General features: G+C 38.4%; 2 protein-coding genes across 4 annotated transcripts in view; one reads left to right on the forward strand and one right to left on the reverse strand.

The window, feature by feature from the left end:
• The window catches only part of LOC129281938 (steroid 17-alpha-hydroxylase/17,20 lyase-like), a 32,163-nt gene extending 9,900 nt beyond the window's left edge, over window positions 1-22,263 (reverse strand). Inside the window, exons 1-9 of one of the 3 annotated variants that reach the window (XM_064113513.1) lie at window positions 22,150-22,263; window positions 12,070-12,232; window positions 10,858-11,041; window positions 9,523-9,696; window positions 8,544-8,637; window positions 6,123-6,281; window positions 1,906-2,114; window positions 1,250-1,372; window positions 630-869 (exon numbers count right to left, since the gene is read on the reverse strand). In XM_064113513.1, coding sequence (XP_063969583.1) covers window positions 630-869; window positions 1,250-1,372; window positions 1,906-2,114; window positions 6,123-6,281; window positions 8,544-8,637; window positions 9,523-9,696; window positions 10,858-11,020 — 1,162 coding nt within the window. In that variant the 5' untranslated portion in view covers window positions 11,021-11,041; window positions 12,070-12,232; window positions 22,150-22,263. Of the gene's footprint in view, window positions 1-629; window positions 870-1,249; window positions 1,373-1,905; window positions 2,115-6,122; window positions 6,282-8,543; window positions 8,638-9,522; window positions 9,697-10,857; window positions 11,042-11,925; window positions 12,233-22,149 lie in introns of all 3 variants that reach the window. The other 2 variants (XM_064113514.1, XM_064113515.1) reach the window with 2 other exon arrangements.
• LOC135157453 (uncharacterized protein K02A2.6-like) lies at window positions 14,254-18,264 on the forward strand. Its single transcript, XM_064112800.1, has one exon. The coding sequence runs from the start codon at window positions 14,254-14,256 to the stop codon at window positions 18,262-18,264; it is 4,011 nt and encodes a 1,336-aa protein (XP_063968870.1).
• Window positions 22,264-27,233: the final 4,970 nt, after the last annotated feature.

A 27,233-nucleotide genomic window follows, 5' to 3' on the forward strand; every position in this document is an offset into this window, starting at 1 on the left:
CACCAGGCTAGGGTGGTGACCGAGTTCCTTGAGGGCCAGGGGATTGAGCGTATGGAGTGGCCAGCGAGGTCCCCGGACTTAAACCCGATAGAGCACGTCTGGGACATGATGGGGAGGAGTCTCGACCAGCTCGAAGCCCATCCACTTGGACTGCAGCAGCTGGGTGTGGCTCTGGAGGCTGCATGGGATGCACTGGACGTCAGAGACATCAATCGCCTCATCAGCTCCATGAGACAGCGCTGTGAAGCCGTTATTGCTGCAGGAGGTGGTCACACTCGTTACTGAACTGCCTGAAAGACACTCAGACATTCGTTTTTACCACTTCATGTCGGTAGCTGATACCCCTCGGGGCCCACTTTTCAGGATGTGCAGTGATGCGAGAGACATTGTGCAACAACTGAAACCACCCATGCGTGAAATTGATTACAGCGTGTTTAAGGACATTTAGGACAGTTGTACTGAGGTATTTCCAGAAATAAAACACCTTGTATAAAATCTTTATGTACGTTTTAAAAAGTGGTCCTTAACTTTTTTTGAGTAGTGTATATTGGGCACTTTTTCAAGGGCTTTATTGACATTTTAGGGGACAATCACCCTTTCCCCGGTCTATTTTTCTGACTGGTACTCACGTAAGGTAGTATCACAGGTGGTGGCGTGTGGTAAAAGGACAGGTGCTATAGAAGAAAAACGCACAACCTCGTAGAGTGTGGCTTCAGTGTATGGCAGGCTGCCGCGATCTCCAATGACCGGGATACGATCGCGCCCAATCACATCGTCAATTTCTTTCCTGACCCGGCCCGCGATCTCGGGGTGTTCTGTCATCAATGCAAAAGCCCAGGACATGGTATCTGTTGAGGTTTCAATACCAGCTAAAAATGAAAGAGAAAAAACATCATATTAATATAAAAAGGACCAGGCTAGGGGTTGACAAAAAATGAATGGAAAGGAAGGAGGCATAGTTCAGACTACTACTACTTCTACTATATGTACAAACTCCTACTAACTACTACTACTACCACCACCATCCAACACTACCACTACCACTACTACTACGACCACTACCGCTACTACCACTACCACTACCACTACTGCCACTACCACTACCACCACCACCACCACCACCACCACCACCACCACCACCACTACTACTACTACTACTACTACAACAACAACCTCTACTACTGCTATTTTTTCTATATACAACTACCTTAGATTGGGAGGGGATTAGATTGGATCACATATTACATACCACTAAAGATATCCAAGATAGTCCAAAGAAGCCGATCGTCGCTCAGTTTCTCCAGGTTCTTATCCTCTGCCATGGCTTTCGCTTGGGCATCCAGTAACAGATGGTAGATATCATTCACTTCACCTGGAATATATAATGAACATTTGCTATTAATGATCATAATAATGAATTATACTAATAATAATAGGGAGAAGAATAGGAAGAGTGGTATTAATAATAATTATAATAATGATAAGACTACTATCCTAGTGGTGGATCAAGGCAGGGACGCATAAAGCTCAATCTAAGAATATTTCATAAGTTATCATGCAGAAACAAACTTGCATATTTAGACCTTTGACCTGCAGACTTCGAATTCGAACTTAGCCTGTATTTTGGTGTCATCTACCTACACACCAACAATTTTTATGATACATTAAATATTTTTTGAGTTATTGCACGGAAACCAAGTGGGGGGAGAGACGGACGGAAGGACGGACAGGGGCGACGCTTAATGCCCCCTCCGGACTTCGTCTGCGGGGGCATAAAAACTACAATAAGCAGACATGAACCAAAAGTTAATTCATCAAATTCTTTCTAAGTCTTTGCTTTACCATATTCCCTTCTCTCTTTGAATTTATGCAAACAAGCGGATCAGAATTAGAGGATACAATTACCTTGTATACGGGTTTCCTTATGGGCAGCTATCATCTCAGTCACGATACTCTTCGTTTTGTGCATAATTCCTCGGATGACATCACGCTTTTGTGAAGGAATGTACTTCAGAAAAGAGAAAACATCCTCAGCAAATCCCAGCCCTAAAGTTTCATTCATCTCATCATTCAGCTCCATAATCCTTAGAATTTTGGGGTCACGCATGTCAAAACTACATTTGATAGAAAATGGTATACTAGTAAAGAAACGGTTAGATAAAATTAACAAGTGGAATCTAGTTCACCCTAGATACTTTTCAGATACAGGTATTATATAAAATTATTCCTATCAGTATCTACATTGTACAGCGCGTCCCCCAAAAAACGTCCCTCTGGCATAGGGCTAAATTAATTCTATAATGTGGTAGTATTCTGAAATAATGTTCATGAGTAGAAAGCTCATTTCATGATCTAACTCCTATGAAAATTTAATTGGTCGCGCTTCTGCGGTTTTGAATACACACTCTGTTACGTAACAGTGGTGCATTTTAGCCCATTCCAAGCTTGCAGCATAGATGCATTTCAACCCCCATTTTTACATCAAGGATCTGAACAGGGACAGTTCCCTAATCATATTTAGGCTCATCAAATCATAAACTTGGGCATGTTCAGAAGGGCAAGAAACATAAAAATAAGTTTGTTTGATGGTTGAAGGGGAATCAGTGCACCAACTTGGAAAGAAAATGTGAATGATGGATTAGTATTAGCTGAAAAATAAAGGGGAATCCACAAGTTAATCACCCTTTGCGAAAAGGAACTTTACCAGAGAAAAATTTGACTTTTCTTTTGAAAAGTTACATTGAATTAACTTGACCACAGTGGTTAAAAAGTAATGAAAACAAAAATGCAGTATTAGGCATGAAATATACATGATCGACCCGTTGTCTTAATCATTGTGCATCTCCTGTTATCGAACATGAAATGAACTGTTTTTGCCCTTCTGAACATGCTCAAGGTTGTGATTTGATGAGTCTGGTTCCGGGGTCTGGTTAGATCATGGAGAATTCCCTGATCTGACCAGGGAAATCTCCATGTTCAAAGGGTGTTGATATGCTAGAAAGAGCAGAACACGCAGCAGTGCTGCATGCAAACTTGGAATGGGCTGGAAAGCACCACTGTTACATAATAGACTGTGTATTCAAAAGCACTGAAGGGAGACCAATGACATTTTTATAGAAGTTAGAACATGGTATGAGCTTCCTAGTTCCATACATTACATTGAGAATAATGTTTATATTTTGAAGTAATTTAGCTGCATATCAGAGGGACATTTTTTGGGACGTGCTGTAGAAGGAAAGTGATAAGCCTGAACATGTCATCGAGGGAAAGAAATGTAGGAACAGCTTGTTGCCAAAGGTACCTTGGCCTTCTGCTCAGATGACAATGGAAATTATACTGCGAGGATTTTAAGAAAAAATTGTCGAATGAAATTATCACTGAAGAACTGTGGTTTGCTATCAGGGGATAATGAGATTTAATAAATGAGAAATCTTATTATTACATGTAATAAAGGAAAATAAATTGAGAATCAAGACTAGGATATTCGGTCCATTGGCCAAAATGTGGAATACCACAAGGATCTAATTGGCAGTCAGACCCCAGGTCCCTATGCTAATGAGCAAAAAGGCCAGATTCATCCAAATCATCTCATGGCTGAATCCTCCTCCTTGCAAATTCTCATGATTCATGAGATTTTCTTTCTCTAAGAATTTACCTGTTTTAACCTCAAGTCAAATGAAATACACATGTATCAATGCACCATCAGATAGAGTAAATTTACTCTTTCATATCAGTCAGTCGGCAAGCCCCTGTGTTAATGAGCAAATGAGCAAGATTTATCCAAGTCCTCTCGTGGCTGAATTCATGTCCCTGTAAAATCTCGTGAATTGTGAGACTTTCTTTCTCAAAGAATTTAACCACTTTTTCCTTGAGTAATATTGATTATTTTGGTACCATGGGATGATGGGCAAGAGTAAATGTTATTCTTTTATATTGGTCATTTCTTTTGAATGAAATATTTTGATAAATAAGTGAATTTTTTACCTGAAAAGATGCATCAAACAGAATTTTCTTCCTCTGTTTTCACTTGCAAATTGTGCAACATTTTGTGTTTTAGGCACCAACATTATTTATAACATCAGAAAGCTCAAACTCTATACTTTCTTACAATGTCACTCTTGATATGTGGCATCTTTTAGATGGGTCAGCAGCCAGCTTTTTTCATCAAGTTGCAAGACGAGATTTCTGACATTTCTGAGTAACATAAAATCCAGAGTTCTGATTGGCTGAATACTGTTTTCAAAACAAACAGGCGCGGGTAATTTGAAGAGATTACCACATGGTGAGTGTGACCTTGCAGAGGCCCAGTGTGGGGAACATTGGAATTTGCGTGGGTGTGTGGTCTCTATGACCAATCAGAGTGCAGTAGTCTTGTTTTTGAGCTGCAAAATGTACTTGGCCTATTAAAAGCTGGCTGCTGACCCATCTAAAATACATCTTCTTATAAAAATTATATCATATTAAAGCTTAGATCTTCAGCTTTATCATGATTTAAAAATCATTTGTGCCCTAACAGAAATTAAAAGTGAAAACAACTTTTGTTGCATGAAAAAAAAAAAATTTGTTTTATGTTTTAGATCAAAAGTTTTTCCTATATTACAACATCCTTTGAAAAATCCAAACACATGACCTGAAAGAATGATTCTTCTTCTTTACAAAGATACCAAAAACATGAAATTTGGTCAATATTTAGAGCAGCAATGGCCGAATAAAAAGAGGTGTTTTGGTTCGCACCAAGCTCATTAACTATGCAAAAACCCTCTAGTCATGAATATCACTCGGATAAAAGAAGCTACTTTTTCAGGGCTTGCCGACTGACTGATATTGGTCATTTATTTTATATACAATATTTTGATAAATAGGTGAATTTCTGGCCTGAAAATGTGCCTCAAAACCGAATTTTCTTCCTCTGTTTTCTTTTGCAAATTGTGCAAAACTTTTTATTTTGAGCCTCAATGATATCTATATCACCATAAAGCTGAACTTCTGTACTTTCTCACAATGTCACTCTTGATATACGGCACCTTTTAATCGGGTCAAGATCACACTTTTCCCATCAAGGTACAAGACCAGATTTCTGAAATTTTGGAGTAGCATTAAATCCAGAGTTCTGATTGGCTGGATAAGGTTCACAAAACAATAGGCGCGGGTAATTTGAGATTACCACATGGGGAGTGTGACCTTCCCGTGAACCCAGGCACTGGAACCGTTGGAATTTGCCAGTATGTGGTCTATTTGACCAATCAGAGTGTAGTATTCTTGTTTTCAAGCTGCTTTATGTACTTGGCCAACGAAAAGTGTGATCTTGACCCGATTAAACAAACTCTTATTTTGAAACCTATACCATTTTAAAGCATACATATCCAGCTTTATCATGATCTAAAAATCATTTGGGCTCAAACAATAATAAAGTATAAAAATAGCACCTTTTGTCAGGTGAAATTAATTATTTTTTAGCATAGTTTAGATCAAAAGTTTCACCTACATAACAAAATCCTTGAATAAATTCAAACACATGACCTAAAAGAGTGATTCTCCTCCTTTACAATAATACCAAAATCATGAAATTTGATGAACAATTAGAGCAGCAATGACCGAATGAAAAGAGGTGTTTTGGTCCGCATCAAGCTCATTAAGTATGCAAAACTTCTCTTGTCATGAATATCACTTGGATGAAAGAAGCCACTTTTTGGGGACCTGCCTACTGACTGTTGGGTACCTCTTGTACTCAATCTATCATTTTTCCACTACACCATGAATCTACATGTATGAATATATTCAAAATAATCTTTCGAAAGTAAACTTGTTTTTAAGCACAAGGAGATGAAAGTATTCAGGGGAAACTGGTATAGATTCTTATGCTAAACTGGCTGAAAATGTGGAGTGCCACAAGACTTGATATTACGACATCTGCATTGCTAGTCTAATACAAGTAAAGTATGGATAGTAAACTCCTTTTTAGATTCAAAAGAGAATTTCCTTGAAAAACAAGCATAGGTTCTCATAGTCTACCATTGACTGAATAGTGGGGTGCCACAAAGCTTCTTATTAAAATCTCTCTATTATTATTATTATTATCTCTCCAATATATACATCAACATTTCCAAATGACGATCACAAACCTCTTTCCAAAGCACATCTCAGAAAATATATTGTTCAGTAGAAGTGAGACAAGTTTCTTTGGATCGACTGGCTGACCAGCAGTTGCAGCAAGTTCAACCTCTAGCTTCAGGAAAGTAGATGAGAGGAGCTTCTGAAGAGGTTCCCCTGTTGCAAAGTGCCTGAAACAACAAATATGAGAGAGCTTTAATGATGATGGTGGTGAATGGTGATACAATACAAGTAAAGATTATAGCATCAACCTTTCAATAAAACCACAGGTACAGCTTTAACCCTACATTTGTTCAAAATACTACAAAGAGCCTGTGAATAAAAAAATAGCAGTTTGGGGTCCTATTTAGCTAATTAGAGCAATTCTTAGATCTTAAGCCTTAATTAGCATAATTCATTAGTTATGAGATTTTCGGAGGATTTGATCCGACAGTTTTGTAGATTATGCCATAGGTAATGTGTGTCACTTTTTGGGTTAAGATCAATGGGAGATCTTCTTAGGAGTTAAAAATAGCCCAGCAATTGTGGAGTTAAGCTCCCCCCCTTTCCAAGATGGTTTACATTGAAAAAAGTAAACAGTTTAAAAGTGACTAAATACATACATTTGTCAAACAATAAAATACATAAAAGAGTAATTTTTGATATCATGATTTTTCACAGTAGATTTGTCAAGAACATCACAAAGAGTGTCAGGATTAGTGCTGCAAGTCAGGTGGAATGTTCGGGTTCGGCTCGGCAATTAAAAAAAAAAAACTTTGGTTCGGTTCGGGGTTCGGTAATATTTGCCAAACTGAATTCTAATCATAGAAAATAAAGGGCCGCCAACCCTCAGCCACTTTGTCGCAACAAATGTCTGTCATATAACAAATTTTGTTTATAAAAAGAATGGTTATAAAAATTGTTGCATTACTTTCTCTTATTTATATTTTTCCTTAAACAAAATAAGAGCCATTTCTACTTTCATTTTCAAATAAGATGAAAATACCAAAGAAAAAATATTAAAAACAAAAGAATGAGGATAGAAACAGAATTTCAAAAAACGGAATATTTTTTTTCATGATTATTTCATGTATATATGTAGATATGATTATGATCAATTACAATGTCATTGCAAACGCAGCTTCTCCGATCGGATTCATCGGAAAGTGTTGATCAGGAATGTCGAAACTGGTCGAAATAGTAGACAAACAACCTCGATCCACTAAGCTGTTATTTAGACTTGTTGTTTCAACTTTCCAAATCAACTATTTCCGGAATGCGATCAGTGAACATTCGTTGATTTGCATTGAGTTTTTTTTTGTATCTCTTCTGTTCTTTCTAGTTTCTACCCTCATTTATTTATTTTTGTTGATATTGATGTGGACGTTTCAGAAGGTAAAATATATACATGTACTTTAACATTACCGGTACTTTGTCAGTCACAAGAAATGTATATCTTTGTCTTTTTCCATGGAGCATTGTGACCCAGTGGATTAGTCTCTGGAGTTTGAAACATAGGGTTGTGGGTTCGAATCCCAGCCATGGCGTAATTTCCTTTGGCAAGAAATTTATCCACATTGTGCTGCACTCAACACAGGTGAGGTGAATGGGTACCCGACAGGATTAATACCTTGAATGCTTTAGTGCCTATCAATATGGCGGGTCAGCTACAGCCCGGGTAATAATATGATACCAAGTATCAAAGTGCAGTTGAGTATATGCACATACACTGTTGTAACTGCACTATATAAATGGACATATAATTATTATCATTTTGTTTAATACAAAATGATTATGAACAATTACAATCACGATCGATTATGGCAAAAGGTAATTCAATACACTTCAGCTTAAAATGTCCTGTAATTTTATGAAGAAATAAATAAATTCATGTTTATTATAAATAAAAATCTCAAATTGATAAAAATTCAATCAACGATGAGACTGAAGCTGTCATAGTGGATTTTAAAGATATTTTGTGTGGAATTCTTATTGTTCACAATCACTAACCAATAAAAATTTTTCTTATCTTATACTTAAATCTATAGGGTCCCTTCCATTAAGTGTTTATCAATAATGCTTAGTAAATTAATGTGCCTAATTTTTTTTTACCAAACCACAGAACCAGGACTTTGTATTTGGTTCGGTTCGGAAGTGCCAAGTTCGGCGAACTTCCATTCGGTTCGGCTACAGCACTACAATATGTAGTTGGGATAAAAAAAAATTATGTTTGGACTTTCTTTTATTGATTTAGTGTTGACTTCCATATGTATGCATAAATTAGCATAGAGAATGACATCACAATTGTTTTCCATTATGCAATTTTCTAGATTATATCATAAGACATATGCATGCTGAGATTCTGAGGGGAGGCCTCAAAATATTTGCATCCCCAAAACTATATTATGCCTCTTAAAGTTGCATTCTTTACAGAGTACTCATGGTATACCCACCTAAGGGCGGTGTGGCCTAGTTTACGGTGCATTTTCCAGGTGTCGTCATACATTCCAAAAGCGATGTCCTTGTACCCATCTGTGGCCAGATAAGCTGGAATATTAAATGAATTTTTTTTTTTTTTACAACTTTACAATATTTAGGTATTGGCTAATACATGAATGTATGTTGGAAATAAAAAGATAATGCAAATAAATCACTTGAGGTGAAAGCTGTGGGGAAGCATGAACTCCAAGATGTAGATAATTTCTGAAATAAAGTTGAGGAAATATAACATAAATTCATATCACAAAGGAAGTGATAGTTTGTCTTACACACTGAATCTGTAAGATGATTATTTACTTTATATTTTGCATAGGAAACAAAAAAAGAAAATGGAGCACAATATTGTAGTTTAATTTATGGAAAATGTAAACTTAATACACTCTTACAAGTAAAATGGTACACAGAGCAATGAACTTTCACCTACGTCACTACAGTGTATGCCAATTTAACCAGAGATAATCAATGTACAACATACTTTTATATGCACACTCCAGACAAAGATAATGATTTGTTACCGTGACTCTGTAAGCATTCAATGAAGTGCAGAACACCACCTTGTGTATTGTTAGCAAAACTAGAATTTATTCAATTGTATCATTCACTTTTCACCAGTCGGCCAGCAGTATACTTCAAGTTAAAATTCACTTTATTTGCATCCATGAAAAAGGTACAATAACACATAAAATAATTACACAAACAATGATAAAAAAAATCAATACATTAAACAAAATATATAATGACAAAAGAAAACGGTAAAGCTAGAATGCAGTGGATGTAGGGGAATGGCAACTTAGCAAAGACCTATCAAGGCTAATCCTCCTTATTTCTATGCAATGGTTAAAAACAAAATGATACAAAATAAGAGTGATTAGTACATGAAACTAATTCAGTTCCTGTCATACTGATCAGTCCCCAAGCTCTTCTCATCCATACCTGAAGGGAGTTTTGGACGGCCTGCAAACTGGACGCTTTGCTTCAGAAGTGCTTCCTTAATGACCTCTTGATGATTCAAGGCAACCATCCAGTGCTCACCCATCTTAAAACCAAAGATGTCACCGTACTGCTTGCCCCAGCGTTGAAACACTACCTCCAGGTTGTCATTTAAATCTGAACATTTAAAAAAATATTACATTCTTTTAATACCAGAAATCATACTAAATCCTGATTTATTGCACATTCCATAGGAAAAAAAGAGACTGTGTCATAAAGCACGTCAATGTTTTTCACTTGTAATGTTGTGGCCGCAGAACAGTTTTAAAGTGGTGAAGGTGGGAGCGGAAGGAAAGTGAGGGATTGGCCACGCAAAAAATCACAAGAATGGTAATATTTACATTTTTGTACACTTTTATGGAAAAAGAGGTGAACTCTGTCCAGGGTTGGGCTCAATTACAAGGTAAGTTATCAATTACGTAATTAATTACCGTACATTTTATGAGTAATTGTAATTGTAATGTAAAAAAATGTTATTGACTTCAATTCTGTCAATTACTTTTAATTGCATCCAATTATTTTACAATAAACTTACTTAATTCATGATTTAATTTCATAACAATTTTCATGTAAACTGCTTCAGCAATCAGCCTCAAAGAGAGTAACAGGCAGAATCCATTCTCTTTAACATAAACCTTCATCTTTTAAGTCTCTCTGTAACTTACAATTACGTTGAAATAGGTGGTAAAAAGTGTACAGAATACAAATTGGTTTCAGTTGAGTTATGACTTTTCTAGAAAGTAATTGAAATTGTAATTGACAAAACTAATTGAAAATTGTAATTGAAAAAAAAAGTTAATTGAAAAGTAATTAATGTAATTGAATATTTCTTCAATTACGTAATTGTAATTAAAGAAAGTATATAATTGAGCTCAACCCTGTTTCTGTCATGTGATAATAAGCATTTTGAGTCATTGATTCATTGAATATTATAGAATCAATCATGCTTTTTTTCAAAAAAGGAACAGACAGCAGTCAAAGCACTAATTCAACTTTAATGCAAAACTCTGATCATTGACACAAATCATCTGTGTAAAGCTACTTCACTCTACTATTAAACAAACGCATTTATCCAAGGCTTAATTTGAAAATGACTATCATCAATCGGCAAATGAAATGCCGCTGTCATGAGCTCCTGACTCATGATGATAATGAATAGGCTAATTAGGGTACAACAGGCTACTCGCATCTTATCAATAATATTTTTTTCAAATGAAACCAGGACCTGCTGATCAAGTTAACAAATGAACTTGTACTTAAAGGGTTGGTTACACTTACCTAAAAGGCTCCCAATGACAGGGAGTCCTCTGGGTCCAGGAGGGAAGTTCCTAGGTCTGACTATCGTCCATAAGGCCAGAGAGATGGCTGCAACAACAAGTGTAGCTGTGATGGTCAATCCATTGACCTGTGGTAAGGTTGCATCTCCAAGGAGGTCTATCATGATAGCATTGGTCTCTTACAGCTAAAAAAACAAGAGAAAACAAAGAGAATATAGGATCATGATGCTGCTATGGACTTTCCAGATTTGCTAATCCCACCGCTGCCACCATATATTGAGTTGTGATTTAGACAGGCTTTAGAGTATGCCAAGGTACCATTAAATCTGCCAAAGTGAATATTCAGGCAGGTTTCTTGATTTTTGTCAAAGTTCAGTGTAATAAATGGGATTTTTATAAATCAATATTTTAACTAAAAGAATTATCATCCAAGAGGAGCAGGATTCAACATCAGTGCTGTATAGAATTCTGCATTAATGCTTATAGTATATAGGTCATTACCAATTGTGTGCTGTATTATATGGTATTTATTCCAGGTTCTTGCCAAATTGAGCCAAGCATCTATTCTAACTCGCAGCCGAACTGGCCAAATTTTCTTATTTTAGTATGCCCATCTACCATTACATCTGCAGTGCCAGACCAACAGGTTTCTTGTTTAATGCAAAAATTCTGTATAATACATGTAGGTCCATTTTAATGGAATGTCGGAATCAATCAATCCCAAAATGTCATATGAAACAAATCAATGGTGTTAAGCCATCAAGAGTAAGTTTCCAGCTCATACTATTACAGTAGTAGATGGTATTTTTGTGCGCTCCAACACTCATTCAAGGTTATATCTGTGTTCTCTGTTACTGTTAGGACTCCATGTGTGGGGTAATAAGGTTGGCCATGGTTTGGTTATTTTCCCTATTTAGTGGGGACAAATGCTTTTACACTGTCAGAGTATCAGCTCCCAGTACAACTATTCATCATATAACTTGGCTCTGACGTAAATTAAATCCTTTTTATTTTTTATAGATTAAAAATAGAGATTGTTGAATGATAATTTTCTTGCAATTTTACTTACCACCAATAGAGGGCCTAGGAAAGAGTTCCATACGCACCCCATCCAAAATAACAAAAGATTGTCAAGACTTCTGGTTCGTTTGATTACTTCAGATTTCTCTATCAAGTTTTAGTGTTGCTTACCTTGCTTGGGACTCGAACTCACCTCGTAACTGCAGTAAAGACCTCTTCCCGCTATGCTAGTGAGAAGCGCTGATACCGGAAGAGGTTTTTTAGCGATTGAGCCGAGAGTTCCGACTAGTCTAGACTCACAGACCCTTTACTGACTAAATAAATCAATGTCTATGGACAATTACACGCACTCGATCCTGTTAAAAAAATTGACAGAATAAAGCCATATTTTGGTGTGTACCGGTATTTCCACTCTCCCATCATATCAGACTGATAAATCCGCTGATTTGGAGGAGGTTTTCAACATTTTCAGATTTTTTTGTCCTCCTCCTACACAGATGGATGACGGCAATTGGGCTCATAATGATGAGCAAACAACCGCCTCTTAACTACAGCATCTATGGAAAAAGGGTGCTTTTGCACCCTCCTCCATTAGTCCTAAATTTTGCTTTTTGACGGGGGAAAGAGGAAGAAATAATAAAGATGAATTTATATCAAATAAAATCAGCTTACCACCTTTCTGAAAAATATGATGCAAAATAGCGAATTTTGATGACAACGGATCGGGATCAGCCAGGCACGTTCGTACGCTCAGCTGTAGCTGCGCTGACAGTGATCAAAGAAGAACCTGGGCTGATCCTGATCTGTTTTTCATAAAAATTCGCTATTTTCCGAAAAAGGTGGGAAGCTGAATGTATTTAATATGAATTTGACTTTACATTATTTCTTCCCTTTTACCCTGTCAAAAAGAACAATTGAGGAGTAATCGAGGAGGGTGCAACAGCGCACCCTTTCTCCACAGACGCTGTAGTTAAGCGGTGGTTAATTGTTTGCTCCACCATTTTTACGAGCCCATGCATGCCAACATTTGGCTAGACCAAAAGCTTCAGTCTCTGTATTTTGCTTGTTCGGCTGAACTGCGTTGGCTCCACTCACCAATACATAAACTGAAGTGTTGTTGGCCTGTACGTAAAGACAACGTGTTAGCAGTAACGTTAGATCAAACATTCCGCGGAAACTCCATTTTCGGATCGTTTTTTTGTACAGAAAATGTCACATTATAAAAAAGAAATTACATCCAACTTGACAATAAAATATATAAAATTCAGAAATATTGTACCTAACAGAGCAGTTACCGCTAATTCCTTTGAAATGATGATCAAAACATAGTCATCCTCGATCTTTTCGATGGTAATCGTAAGTTGCCATCTTAGATGACGTCATCATCCTGACAGTCGTCTTTACCTGTCGCCATATATCGCGATTCGTGCCGCTGCATTGCGCTTGTCTAGTATGTGCATGCGTTCGGTACATGTCGCTCGCATATTGAAAATTTGAATCGGAAAGCACTGATAAAAGCCTAACTCAACGAAAGTAGAGTTAGAGTGACGTTGATGTTCACATCAACGGGAGAGACGTATCCCCATACTTTGATGAAGTCGTTTTGGTTGAATTGCATTTAAGGGGTAAAGATACATGTAAGCTCCTAATTGGTTGTTTTTATAGAAGTGACAGTGGAAGTAAGGCAAATAACATGGCATTGTTAAGTACAATAGCGAGTATTTCAAGGGCGAATTATAGTCATATTCTATTAATGGGGGATTTCAATTACCCAGATATCAACTGGGATTCATGGACGACTTCGAAGAATGAGAATAGTGAAGAATTTCACTTCATTGAATGTGTACGTGATGCCTTTTTGTATCAACATGTAACACACCCTACCCGGTTTAGGCATGGTTTCAAACCGAACATCCTTGACTTAATTTTTACAAATAGAGATGATCTTATTTCAACAGTTCAACACTGCAGTCCTTTGGGTTCTAGTGACTGTTACAATATCTGCATGTTTATGAGATTTGAGGAGCATGTAATGATCCTGCCAAAAGAGGGCGCTACAAACGTTTACTTATTAAATGCTACTCTCTCGACTATACAGAAGCTGTGTGATTCTGTTTGATTCTGACTGATAATATAACTTGAAACATGATGGCAGCGGTGAAAAGTTACCTATTTCCGTAGAACAGTTAATATTCTTCTCTCTGAACTCTGTTATGTATCTGCAAACTGTGATTTGAACTGGATTTCGCCAGCTTTCTGAGAGTCATTCCTGCATGTGTCCCACATATGTAAGTCTGTGTACTGTTTTCTACATTCGGTATCGCTATATTGGTGTGAATTATCATTCTGACTTACTGTGACTACTGTTGATTGCATGATGACTGATGATAATCATAGTGATGGGTCTCCTTCCGAGCTTCAGCATGGAGCTACTTATGCTAAGCCTTCCATTCAACCCCCTGGGCATTTTAATGCGTCTGCTGGAAATAATGTCGCAGAGGAGTGGAAAATGTGGAGCCAGCAATGGGAAAATTACTCTATTCTCACAAATCTCTCTCAACAACCTGATCGTTATCAGACTGCCCTTCTCCTTCACAGTGTTGGACCGGAATGTCTTCGCGTCTACAATGGCATGAAATTTGCTACTGAGGCTGATAGCATCAAATGTTCTGTGATTATGGACAAGTTTAACACACATTTCCTTGGAGAGAGCAGAGAATTCTTTGAGAGATTTAAATTCAACCAGCGCAATCAAGAGAGTGGTGAATCCATTGAGCAGTATGTCACGGTTCTTCGTATGATGAGCAAAACGTGTGGATTCTGTGATTGTATGAAAGACAAGCTGCTTGTTGATCGTGTCCTACTCGGTGTGCGTGATGATCGAATGAGAGAACTACTCATTTCGAGATCTGACCTTGACCTCACGACTGCTATAGACGTGTGTAAAGCTGTAGAGGCTACTTCTGTCCAAATGAAAGCTCTGAGTCAAAAGAATGAAGACATACATAAGGTTGGACAGAGACATTTCCCAAAGTCTGGAAGAAAGAAGTATAGCACGCAGAAACCAACAGGGAAAGATCTACAGGAAGGTAAATCAGAGGTTAAGAAGTGCAAGTTCTGTAACAGGGTTCATGAGATGAAAAAAGAGTCCTGTCCAGCATGGGGACAAAAGTGCAAAGCTTGCAGTAAGCCTAATCACTTCAAGGGATCTTCAGTGTGCAAGACCAGGAATGTTCACCATGTCGGAGATGATGACTACTCATCCTCAGCTGAAAGCATTAGTTTTGTGCAAATTAATGCAGTGGATATGGACAAAGAGCCAATTATCTGTAACATGCTTATCAACAATCAGAGGGTACCGTTCCAGCTGGACTCAGGTGCAACAGTGAATCTTCTTCCACAAAAGTATCTAAAAGAGGAGGATGTAGTTCAGAGTGCAAACATCCGTCTATCTATGTGGAATAAAGCTACAACTCAGGCTATTGGCAAGTGTAAGGTGATAACCAGAAATCCTGCTACTGGCAAGAAATACAAAGTTGAATACATTGTAGTAAAAGAAGATCTACCTCCACTGTTGAGCAAAACAGCAGGGGAAAAGATGCAGCTCATTACTGTTCATTATGATTCCCTTGAGCTAGTACGCAGCATAGTTCCTGAGGACATTGCTGAGATAATACCTGACAAGTATCCTGATGTGTTCTCGTCTTCTTCAATTGGCACTCTGCCTGGAAGTCCTGTTCATCTGACAGTTACGGATGATGCAATGCCTACTGTTTGCCCAGCTAGAATCATCCCTGAATCCTTGAAAGGCAAAGTAAAGGATGCACTTGATGATCTTCAGGCAAAAGACATCATCGAAGAAGTCAGCTCTCCAACTGATTGGGTAAATCAGATGGCTGTGGTGCAGAAAAAATCTGGTAAAGTACGTGTTTGTCTAGACCCCAGACCTCTCAACATCGTGCTTAAGAGGGAGCACTATCCCTTACCTGTCTTAGATGATATTCTACCTCAGCTTTCGGATGCTACAGTCTTTTCAATCTGTGACTTGAAAGACGGATACCTTCACTGCAAGTTAGATGAAGAGTCTAGTTTACTGACTACTTTTGCCACACCCTGGGGAAGGTACAGATGGAAACGTCTTCCATTTGGTTTGAAAGTCAGTAGTGAAATCTTCCAAAAGAGGCTTCACCAAGCACTTGATGGTCTTTCTGGAGTCCGCTGTGTGGCCGATGACATCATCATCTGGGGCAACAGTGATGCTGAGCATGATGCCCGACTACATTGTCTACTGAAGAGATGTCAAGCTGTTGGCATTGTGTTGAACAAGGAGAAATGTCAGTTCCGACTGAAGGAAATCACATTCCTTGGCCACATCGTATCCAGCTCTGGACTCAAACCTGATCCATCAAAGATCGAAGCTATCCTGAACATGACTGATCCTTCTTGTAAAGATGACATCCATCGCTTGCGTGGCATGGTAAACTACCTATCCAGATACCTACCTAAGTTATCAGATGTGATGAAACCTCTCAATGACTTGACGCATAACAACTCAGCGTGGACTTGGGACTCCAACCACGACAAAGCTTTCAAGGTGTTGAAAGAGATGCTAGTGCAAGCACCTGTGTTGGCCTTCTACGATCATAGCAAACCGCTAGAAATTCAGACTGATGCCAGCTCCACAGGCGTAGGTGCGGTTATGCTACAAGATGGAAGACCGATAGCCTATGCTAGCAGAATGCTGAGTGATGCCGAATCCAGATACTCTGTCATTGAGAAAGAAATGCTTGGTATAGTATTTGCACTGGAGAAATGGAATCAATACACCTATGGCCGTGAAATAGCTGTGTTCACTGACCACAAACCTCTTGAAAGCATCTGCAAGAAACACCTGGATAGAGCTCCAAAGCGTCTGCAAGGGTTACTGCTACGAGCTCTTGCATATGACATACAAGTGAGATATCTCAAGGGCAAGGACAACGTCCTGGCTGATGCTCTTAGCCGTGCTTCTCTTCCCTATGAGAGTGGACAACATGATCTAGAAGTGGTGAATGCTGTTAACCACTTGGCACTCCCTGATGACAAGATAGCAGAGATAAAAAGACAGACTGCCAATGACCCTACTCTCTGCCAACTCAAAGACACCATTCTTGAAGGGTGGCCAGACCACAAGTCACAACTTCCTCAGTCACTCACCCCATACTTTGGTTTCAGAGATGAACTTTCTGTCAGTGATGATCTAATCTTCAAGGGTGAACGGCTTGTAGTCCCAAAACAAGTCAGGCACAAAATGAAAGAGGAGTTACATCGTGGTCACAATGGTGTCGAGTCAACTTTGAGGAGAGCTCGTGATCATCTCTACTGGCCGGGCATGAGTAAAGAAATCAAGGAATTTATTCAAACATGTGCCACATGCCAAGAAAACTCCAGCTCACAACCTGCCCAGCCTCTGATGTCGCACCAGATTATAGACAGACCATGGGCTAAAATAGGACTGGATCTTTTCCATCATAGTAATGACACATATTTGATCATGATCTGTTACTACTCAAACTACTTTGAGATAGAAAAACTACAGAGGACAACTGCCCCTGCAGTCATCAAGAAACTGAAACACCAGTTTGGGAGATATGGAGTACCTGAAATCATTGTATCTGACAATGGTCCTCCTTTCTCCTCTAACGAATTTGCTGAATTTGCCAAAAAGCTTGGAGTTAAGCATAATACCATCTCTCCATACAACAGCAAAGCTAATGGCAAAGCAGAGTCTGCTGTCAAGACTGCAAAAAGACTACTTACAAGATGCAAGGATACTGGAGATGATGTTGATCTAGCCTTACTCAACATTCGCAACACCCCTACACAAGGTATCCAGAGTAGTCCAGTCCAGAGATTCATGGGTCGTCGGACTCGTACTCTCCTCCCCACTTCGACTCGGTTGCTTGCACCTGATCGCAACCCACAGGCTGATCTTGAGAGACTGAAAGAAAGCCAGAAACGTCAAGCAAAGTATTTCAACAGAGATACAAGAAAGTTGAAAGATCTCTCACCAGGAGCAGTCGTAAGAGTCAAGCCATTCAACAATAACAAGAAGTGGAAGAAAGCAGTTATCCTTAAGAAACTGGATGACCGTTCCTATGAAGTTCGCTGTGAGGGCCAGGTTCTCAGAAGGAACAGGTTCTCAGAAGGAACAGAGAACACCTCAGAGCCACATCTGAACCACAAGATGTACATGACACTGGTCCTGCTCTTTTCAACTGGAGACGTTCTGATGGTAATCCTCAACCTGATGTACCAACTACTGAGCGCCATACTTCCTATACCAGGACCCAGATATCCCAGAACGCGGATATTAACAGTCCGGAGAAGTCGCGTGATCCAAACTTGAATACCTCAGAAACGGAACCAACTAACCCAGCTTCCCTAAGACGATCTAGACGTCAGCGACGCGAACCGCTTAAGATGAGGGATTTTGTTACGTTTTGAACATTTAAACCGAAGAAGGAAAGAAAGTGAATGCTGAAATAAATAAACTGAACACTAACATTTCTTTAAACAAGTTTTTTGCTTTTTTTTTAACTCAAGCAAATTTTGAAGTCAGAACTGAAGCAACAACCAACTCATTTATCAACTCATCTATCTGGACTTTTTATTTTGTGAAATCAACCTGGACAATTTTACCTGGACTTTTAAAACATTTTGTTTGCAACTGGAAGAACTGTTTTTAACTCAATTATTCTTTTTTGCAAGTATATTTTTTGTGCAACTACAAAAATGTGAAAGTCTCATAAACTGGTATTTTGGTTTTATATTTTGGAAATATTTACAGACATTTAATTGTTTGGTTTATTATTGATTCTTTTCAATTATATACATTCTCTCTAGCACAAAGCTCAAAGAAGGGAGGATGTTACAATATCTGCATGTTTATGAGATTTGAGGAGCATGTAATGATCCTGCCAAAAGAGGGCGCTACAAACGTTTACTTATTAAATGCTACTCTCTCGACTATACAGAAGCTGTGTGATTCTGTTTGATTCTGACTGATAATATAACTTGAAACAGTGACCATGCTATATTGCTGTTCAAACTAAACTGTTATTATGATCAGTCCAGTAGCATGAAAAAAGTATTTCTTTATGACAAAGCTAATTTTGTTGATATGAGGGAAGCCTTGGCTTCATTAGACTGGCGTACTCTCTTTGCATCTACAGATAATGATGTCGAAAGGCAATGGTGCATCTTCAAAGGTAAATTGGAAGCTGCTCAGGACAAGTGCATTCCAACAAGAACAATTTCTAGAACACAATCGTGGGGCAAGAAAGGAGATTTCCCCATAGATAAAGATACTCTTTCACTAATAAAGAAAAAACATAGGAGTTGGGAGCGCTATCTTAGAGATAAAACAGAAAGCAAGAAGAAGACTTATAACAGGCTTCGAAATAGGGTCAAAACAGCTACTAGACGACTCCAGAAAAACTATGAAAAAAATATCGCTAAGGCAGTTAAATTGAATCCAAAGAGATTTTGGCAATATGCGCATTTCAAAACAAAGATTAGAACTGGAGTGGCATCTCTTAGGAATCCACAAACAGCTGAACTTGCTGAGGGAGATCGAGATAAAGCAGACATTTTACTTGATTATTTTTCTACTGTTTATACCACTGAGCCTCCTGGTGATATTCCTACCACTGCTCAGCATAGTGTAGTTGAAGATTTTGGTGAAATTGTGGTAAATGAAGATAATGTCCTTTCTTTGCTTTCCAAACTTGATGTTTCCAAGTCTCCAGGGCCAGATGGGTTCCATCCTAGGACTTTACGTGAAGTAGCTCCAGCAATTGCTCTACCTTTGAGTATCATTTACCAAACCTTTTTGCAGAAAGGTGTTGTTCCCTGTGACTGGAAATCTGCCAATGTGAGTGCTGTTTTTAAAAAAGGTGATAGATCACTTCCATCAAATTATAGGCCGATAAGCCTTACATGTATAGCTTGTAAACTTTTGGAATCCATGATCCTTGATCATATGAACTCAAATAGATTTTTCAGTGATAGGCAGTATGGTTTTTTGCCTGGTCGTTCTACTATGCTTCAGTTGCTTAATGTCGTTGATGAGTGGTCTAAAGCTCTTGAAGAAAGGGGTACAATCGATGTGATTTATTTAGACTTTATGAAGGCCTTTGACAAGGTACCTCACCGTCGACTGCTTGAAAAGGTCCGTAGTTTTGGTATAAATGAACAGGTGATTAGTTGGATCGAGGCATTTCTTGTTGGAAGGAGACAGAGAGTGTGTGTGAATGGCGAGTTCTCAAGTTGGGGACATGTAGATAGCGGAATTCCGCAAGGGAGTGTCCTTGGACCTGTGTTATTTTTGTTATATATTAATGATCTCCCAGATGTTGTTACTGGAAGTAACGTTTATCTTTTTGCTGATGATACCAAGTTGTTCAAGTATATAAGAGATCAGAATGATTGCAATTCCCTCCAGAGTGATCTTGACCATCTGAAATGCTGGTCAGAAAAATGGCTGCTGAAATTCAACCCCAAGAAATGTAGTGTACTCTCTATTAGTAACACGCAGGACCGACAGGAAGCTTTTGCATACACTTTAATGAATGATGCGCTTGAACATGTCACCTCCGAAAGGGACTTGGGTGTTGTAATTGATGATAAACTCAGCTTTGAAGAGCACATGCAATCGAAGATAAACAAGGCCAACAGGCTAATGGGTTCGATCAGACGAACTTTTGTTTATCTAGACAAAAATAACTTTGCATTGTTGTATAAGTCGCTTGTCCGACCACAAGTTGAGTATGCCCATGCTGTGTGGAACCCCGTACTGAAGAAACATATACATGCATTAGAGAACGTACAAAGAAGGGCAACAAAATTAGTCCCAGAATTAAGGAAGCTTTCCTATCCACAACGACTTAAACAGTTAAAAATCCCAACTCTGGCGTATCGAAGAGTTAGGGGTGACATGATTGAAACATATAAACACTTTAATAATTATGATCTATGTACAAAACTTAATTTAGAAGAAAAATATAGTGAACATACCAGAGGTCACAGTAAAAAATTGTTCATACCAAGGACAAAGACCCAGAAATATAGGAATTCTTTTTATGTTAGAATACGTAAGACATGGAATAGCCTAAATAATGAAGTTGTCACTGCCCCAAGTGTGCACAGTTTTGAAGCTGCCCTGGATAGATGCTGGAAAAATGAGCCAATAAAATATGACTACGAAAGCCCTGTTCCCGGAAGTGAGCCAGCCATCTTGAGGAGGAAAAACCTAGAACTGAATACAGAGGCATAACATGCCTACATTCAGACACTTCCCTAGGTATCCCTAGGTATATAGACAAAACACTGTAGGCCCGAACTAGGCGAAATGATTACACATGCAGGCTCACACAAACGTAGCCTACTACCGTCGGTGAATGGGGATGATATAAAAAATAATGTCAGAATAAATCCCCAGAAACAACGGTTATTCCTGTCTAGACAGCTGGCAGCCGTCTTGTTTCGAGGAGTTTAACATTTTGTTTTTTATTTCTCCCCGTATACAGACGGCTTGCGATCGATCGTGCAGCCGCCACTGGGGGGTTAACAATAACAGTGCAAAATCCCCCCGACGGGGCTCATCGATTTTTGTCTTTATTTCATAAAAATATATAAAAAAAACTGGACCTAAATAAAGATTTTCCGTTTTGGCCTGAAATGCACCAAAACGGGAAAAAGTAAACTTCTAAAAAAGACAAAAACAGTGACTTACTTTGGCTGTCGCGTTACTCCCACTTCCCTGACCCTGGTTTATCCAAACTTGTCTTAATTCATAAACATATGGCAATTGAGTCCCTGTGCAGATCGAGTTAGAACTTCGGTCTCTGTAATTGGTGAGTGGAGCCAACGGAGTTCAGCAGAACCAATTTAATACAGACTGAAGCTTTTGGTCTAATTCCTGTCTAGCCAATGTCATTGGTCTAGTATTGACGGAGGGATGCCGCAGAGCCAGGCGAAGTCTCAGCGGAGCATATCCTTGACAGAAATAGACCTATTTATCGGTCTAACTTATTAAGACCCTAGCTACTTTTTTTCAGTTGCCTGCGCCTGTCCTCCTGTAACGTTAGAGAGCTCTTGCCGCCGCGCCCGAGTTCCCCGCGATAGCTGAACCGCGATCGCGATGCGGGATGTGCATTGCAGGTACCGTAGTATTGGGATTTAATGAAAATATACAACACTCATTCAAATGAAATGCGAAGAATGCACTCACCAAAGTATCAACTACTTGACTTCACTAAATGCCAATAATACGTCTACACGTATTTATATCACTGTAAACTACTTATTTCTGGGGGCCAATCGTCACGATCATGTGATGTATTGTACATATTAGAAGATAAAGTAAACAAAACAAAATAGGCGTGGCTAGTTGGCTACTATCAAACACATGTGATCACATGCTCGACTGCTGCCCCCAATGCAATGTAGACAAATTAATAGATGGAAATATATTATTTGTCTATGTTGGGGGAGGACCATAGAGATTATGAGGCGGACATACTTGTACCCGACTGATAACATCCTATACGCCATGTAAAGTTCTAAACATAGAGATTATATCTCTATGGTTCTAAATTATCGTAAATTAATAGGGGGGGGGCCACTTCCATTGACGAGTGGATACCATGCGCGACCAAGGGGTCTCGAAAAGCACCCTAAACACGTATTTTCCAAATTCTGAAAATGCACCCCTTAACAAGTATTGGCGTCTGAAACCCTACCCTTAACAAGTATTGGAAACAAAACGATACTCTTGGCAAGTATTCCCTGAAATGAACCCCTAAACAAGTACAGCGATATTTGATTGTTATGTCACGAGTCCATCGATCGGTCGTCGGTTTTACTTTTACAGTTTACACACCACTTGGTTTAGTACGGCCCCAGCTTCCACACCTCGCGCAAATCGGACTCTAAACACGTAGTGTTGGGGCAAAAAGGACATCCTTTATAAAACATTTTAATTTTGTTTTATCATTCCCCCAAATATGACCCTAAACACGTAGCTTTCCTAGCGAAATAGATAGGCCTACCCTTTTTTCATTATTTTTGTGTTTTTGACACCCTTATCACGTTACGTACGTAACGTGCCCTATCTTGAAAAAGACATCCTTTTTACGTGTTTTTTTGGTCGCGCATGGTATCCACTCGTCAATGTAAGTGGCCCCCCGGGATTGCCCAGAACTTGTTAGAAAAAGTGTGACTATACTACAACCATATATTAATAAAAAACGAATTGAATATCTAGTCGTAATGACGTCATATAGCAATCGTACTATTGGCTAAGATTTGAAACCAATTATTGCCTTTAAATGCTTGCATTAATCATTCAAATTTTTATATAAGCAAGTTCTTACAGGCTATAATTTTGAACATCAAATAACTAAGAAATACTTTTCATTCACATTTTCAGAGAAAAGAAGCAAAATGCAATTTGTTCCAAAATCGGATCGTGGATCAGTCGCGTAAGGTCATGGCGAAAGAGGTATATACCTCCTATTTACCCCAATTATATTGTAGAGTGGCCAAATGTTCAAAGATATACTTCACAAAATCAGTCGTAAACAAGCAAACTGAAATCATATCAAACGGCCAGAAGCACTAAATAAGAACAAGCTAAAATATAATTGTAGTAATTGAACTAAACTGAAAATAAAGATGTCGATAAAATGAAGTCCAGTGATGCTCTGATTTATTGGCCTGCATGAAATCCACAGACCTCACTAGGCATTGCCTTTACAAATAATATATTCAAATATATTCAAAAATAGTGTCACATGATGAATTCAATCAATGGAGAAACAGAGAATGGAAGAACCCAGAAAAGACGTGGAAGAGCCAAGGGTGAAAGGTGAACCAATGAGGATGAGATAGGATGATTCTGATTTTTGAATATGAATGAGAAAAGAACAATAGAAACATCTGTATGGAGTTGGTATGGCAATGGAATGATGTGATGTCGAAACTATAAGGAATGAGAGAAACAGGTGTATGATAATGGCATAGAAATGGGAAGTGAAGATAAAGTATGGAAAGCAAAGTGTGTAATAAACAATTAGATTATAACATGGAAAAATCCAAGCCTTACAATATCTTTCTTCGGAATTTGAGTTCCCGCGAGTTCGAGCCCCTGATAATTATGTACGTGATATCATAGGCGGCGGAAGCGGGGGGTGAGGGGACCTGCCCCCCCTAAATTTGAGGTAGGGGACGATCCCCCCTAAATTTTGTGTCGATAACTTTTTTTTTTTTTTGCTTGTCAAAAAATTTTGATGGTCCCCCCTAAAATTTTGGGTGATAAACTTTTTTTTTTTTTTTTTTTCTTGTCAATTTTTGTTGTCGCCCCCTAATTTTTTTGGCTTCCGCCGCCAATGCAAGATATGTAGCCCTACCCCGGGAGCCCGTATAGCCAGCCCTTTCCCTGAAAAATCGCGATAAACTTCTTCTTGACGCCCCCCCCCCCCCGGAGCACTTCCATTAACGAGTCTTACCATGCGTGACCATGGGATTTCGAAAAGCACCATATCAAGTATTTTCCATCTGCTGAAAATGCACCCTTTAACAAGTATTGGCGTATGAAACCCTATACCCTTAACAATATTGGAAACAAGTCGGTATACCCTAGACAAATATAGGCCCTATTCCCTGAATTGACCACCTAAACAAGTACAACGATAGTGTTATGTCAACGGCCGTGATCACGGGTGTCGGACCCTAAACACGTATTGTGGGGAAAAAAAGATATTTTAGACCTTTCATATACCCTCACAAATTTAACCGTAAGCACGTAGTTTTCCTAGCGAAATATTTTCCCCTTTTTTCATCACTTTAGTGTTTTTGACACCCTTATCACGTTGACGAACGTAACGGGCCCTATTTTAATTGAAAAAGAGATCCTCTTTACGTGGTTTTTTTTTGTCACGCATGGTATCCACTCGTCAATGGAAGTACCCCCAAACACCTGAACACTCAGTTGCAAATTTATATACTTACAATCACAGACACAATCGTCATTATCATGTGAGACTAGTAAACAAAAGAAAATGGGTTCAATGGGTGACACCAATCGTCATGATCATGTGAGACTATAGTAAACAAAAGAAAATGGGCGTGGCTAGATGGCTACCATCATGATCACATGCACACCGACAGTATTAAAGGTTATACTCGGCTGGAGCATGACGACCACCCCCTAATACCCCAGGCGGTGAACAATGCAGATAATCGTATAACAAACAAATGGGTTAGATCAGCCCCCCCCCCCCTCTTCCAAGGTTTCAAAAAGCAAGCAAAATTAACTTCTATGTGTAAGTAACCCAACGTATTTCTGGAAAAAAAGAAATTCAGACCCCTATTTCAATTATTGTTTTCCTCGCGCTGATCGAGTCCCTTCCCTTGAACCTAAGAACGCGTTTGCTGGAAGCCTACAAATACAAACGGGGTAGGGGAAGGGGCGGGGTCGGACTAGGGTATTCTTCAAATTATACGAGTCATATTAGATCGATAGGCCTATTTATACACTAATATTCTATCGGAATGACACATATTCGTTTCAAATTTGTCTTCAAAGGTGGATGGTTAAGAAAAAACTTGCGTCACATTGAGCGCTTATTAGCTTTGAAGAAATAAGCCCAAACTTTGAGGGGGTAACAAGATGGCGGCTGGGGCAAAATTTAAATTTAAAAAAAAAATGAAAGCGAGCTAGTGAAATAAAGGTCTATTTAATAGAGCTTGTCAAAACGTTCGGAAAATGAAATTATTATATTCCCTCTCTCCCTTTTCCAATTTTTTGTTTTTGTTTCCTTCAGTTTCTTTTAAAAATTGGACATATAAAAAAGGAGGGGAGAGGGAAGGCAAGTGGACTCACCTCTCCCCATTTGTTTGTAAGTGTAGTGGCAAGAGGTGTAACTTTCAATACAAATTCTTTTCTCCAGAAAATGACGGGGAGAACAATATAAAAAAAGAAACCCGATGTTCATCCTTTTGTTTTTACTCTCTTCTGTCAACCTTACATTCTCTTTTTTTTTCTTTGCCGGCGGACTGGGAAGAATACAATTTTCCACAATGTGTGCATTTTCACAGTGTGAATAGTCCACTATGTCAACACACTGTGATTACTCTAGTGTGATACTGGATTCTTTTCAGCGCGGGGGTGTTGTATTCCCAGAGCCCCCCCCCCCCGAACGCCCGTTTGCGACTTCCAAACAGAATATTATTTATTGTGAATTACATCTTATTTTTAAAAAAAAAGCTGAAACAAATTTATGAATGAAATGCAGAAACTAACAGACCACGCGTGACCCTTAAAATACCATTTTAAGTTATTTATTTCATTTTTTGACAAGTTAGGCCCCCATCTAGTATAACTGGGAATTGTAGGTCTATGCCATCTACAAAAATAAATCATTTACAAATATTGGTTTCGTGTTATTGTTGGTATTCATCAAAGAGAATAAGAAAAAAAGATCAGAGATACTTATTTTGTTTAGTAGATAGGGGAAAGTGGGCATGTGCCTCCATTTTACCAATACCCTGTAATTAGATGTGGCCCTATATTGAGCTCCTTTTTGTAAGTAAAAACACTCTTCTTATTACCAGAAGAAAAGCGCCAAATAAAATGAATAATTCTTATTCCCACTCCCCAACAAACTAAAATGATAAATCCGGGATTTATCTTTGTATGTGGGGGGGGGGGGGGGGGTTAAAATTATAAATACGTATGATCAAGGAATAGAAAATCATCATCTAAAGTGTTAATATAAGTATTAAAAACAGTTTTATTAGACATCATTCAAATGAGTTTTTGTTGAGTCGAAATGCAAATGCATAATAGTAATAAAAACAAACATAGTAATCGATCAAATAACAAAACACTGAGTCAGATGATATATTACTGACATTATAAACACACAAATAATCAAATCATTAGGCCTACAACAAGTGATACAAATATCCTATCCATTAAAATTATTTTTTTAAATCGATAACTAGAAAAATGAGAAATGGCGAGTTGTTTTATCAACTCGCCATAATAGTTTAAAAGTTTATACCTCATTTTTACCCATGAATTATTTACTAGACAGACAAGCTTTCCATCAAGAGTAAATCAAAATAGAAAATAACTATATACCAAATACATTATGCAATTTCGAAACAATCCCAATAAGAAAGGTTGTAATCCAGGGGAGTGTTTCATCAACATTTTCATCCGACAAGTTGTCAGATCTGACATCTTTCTCTGATGATGATTGGCTGAGAGGTACTGTTACTATGGTAACTGTCGGATAAAATGGGACT

Source organism: Lytechinus pictus, chromosome 18 (assembly GCF_037042905.1).
Source record: "Lytechinus pictus isolate F3 Inbred chromosome 18, Lp3.0, whole genome shotgun sequence".
NCBI classification, from domain to species: Eukaryota; Metazoa; Echinodermata; class Echinoidea; order Temnopleuroida; family Toxopneustidae; genus Lytechinus; species Lytechinus pictus.

What these genes read in the sequence shown, in the direction of transcription:
- LOC135157453 (XM_064112800.1), top strand. Translation starts at nt 14,254, where the DNA reads ATGACTGATGATAATCATAGTGATGGGTCTCCTTCCGAGCTTCAGCAT.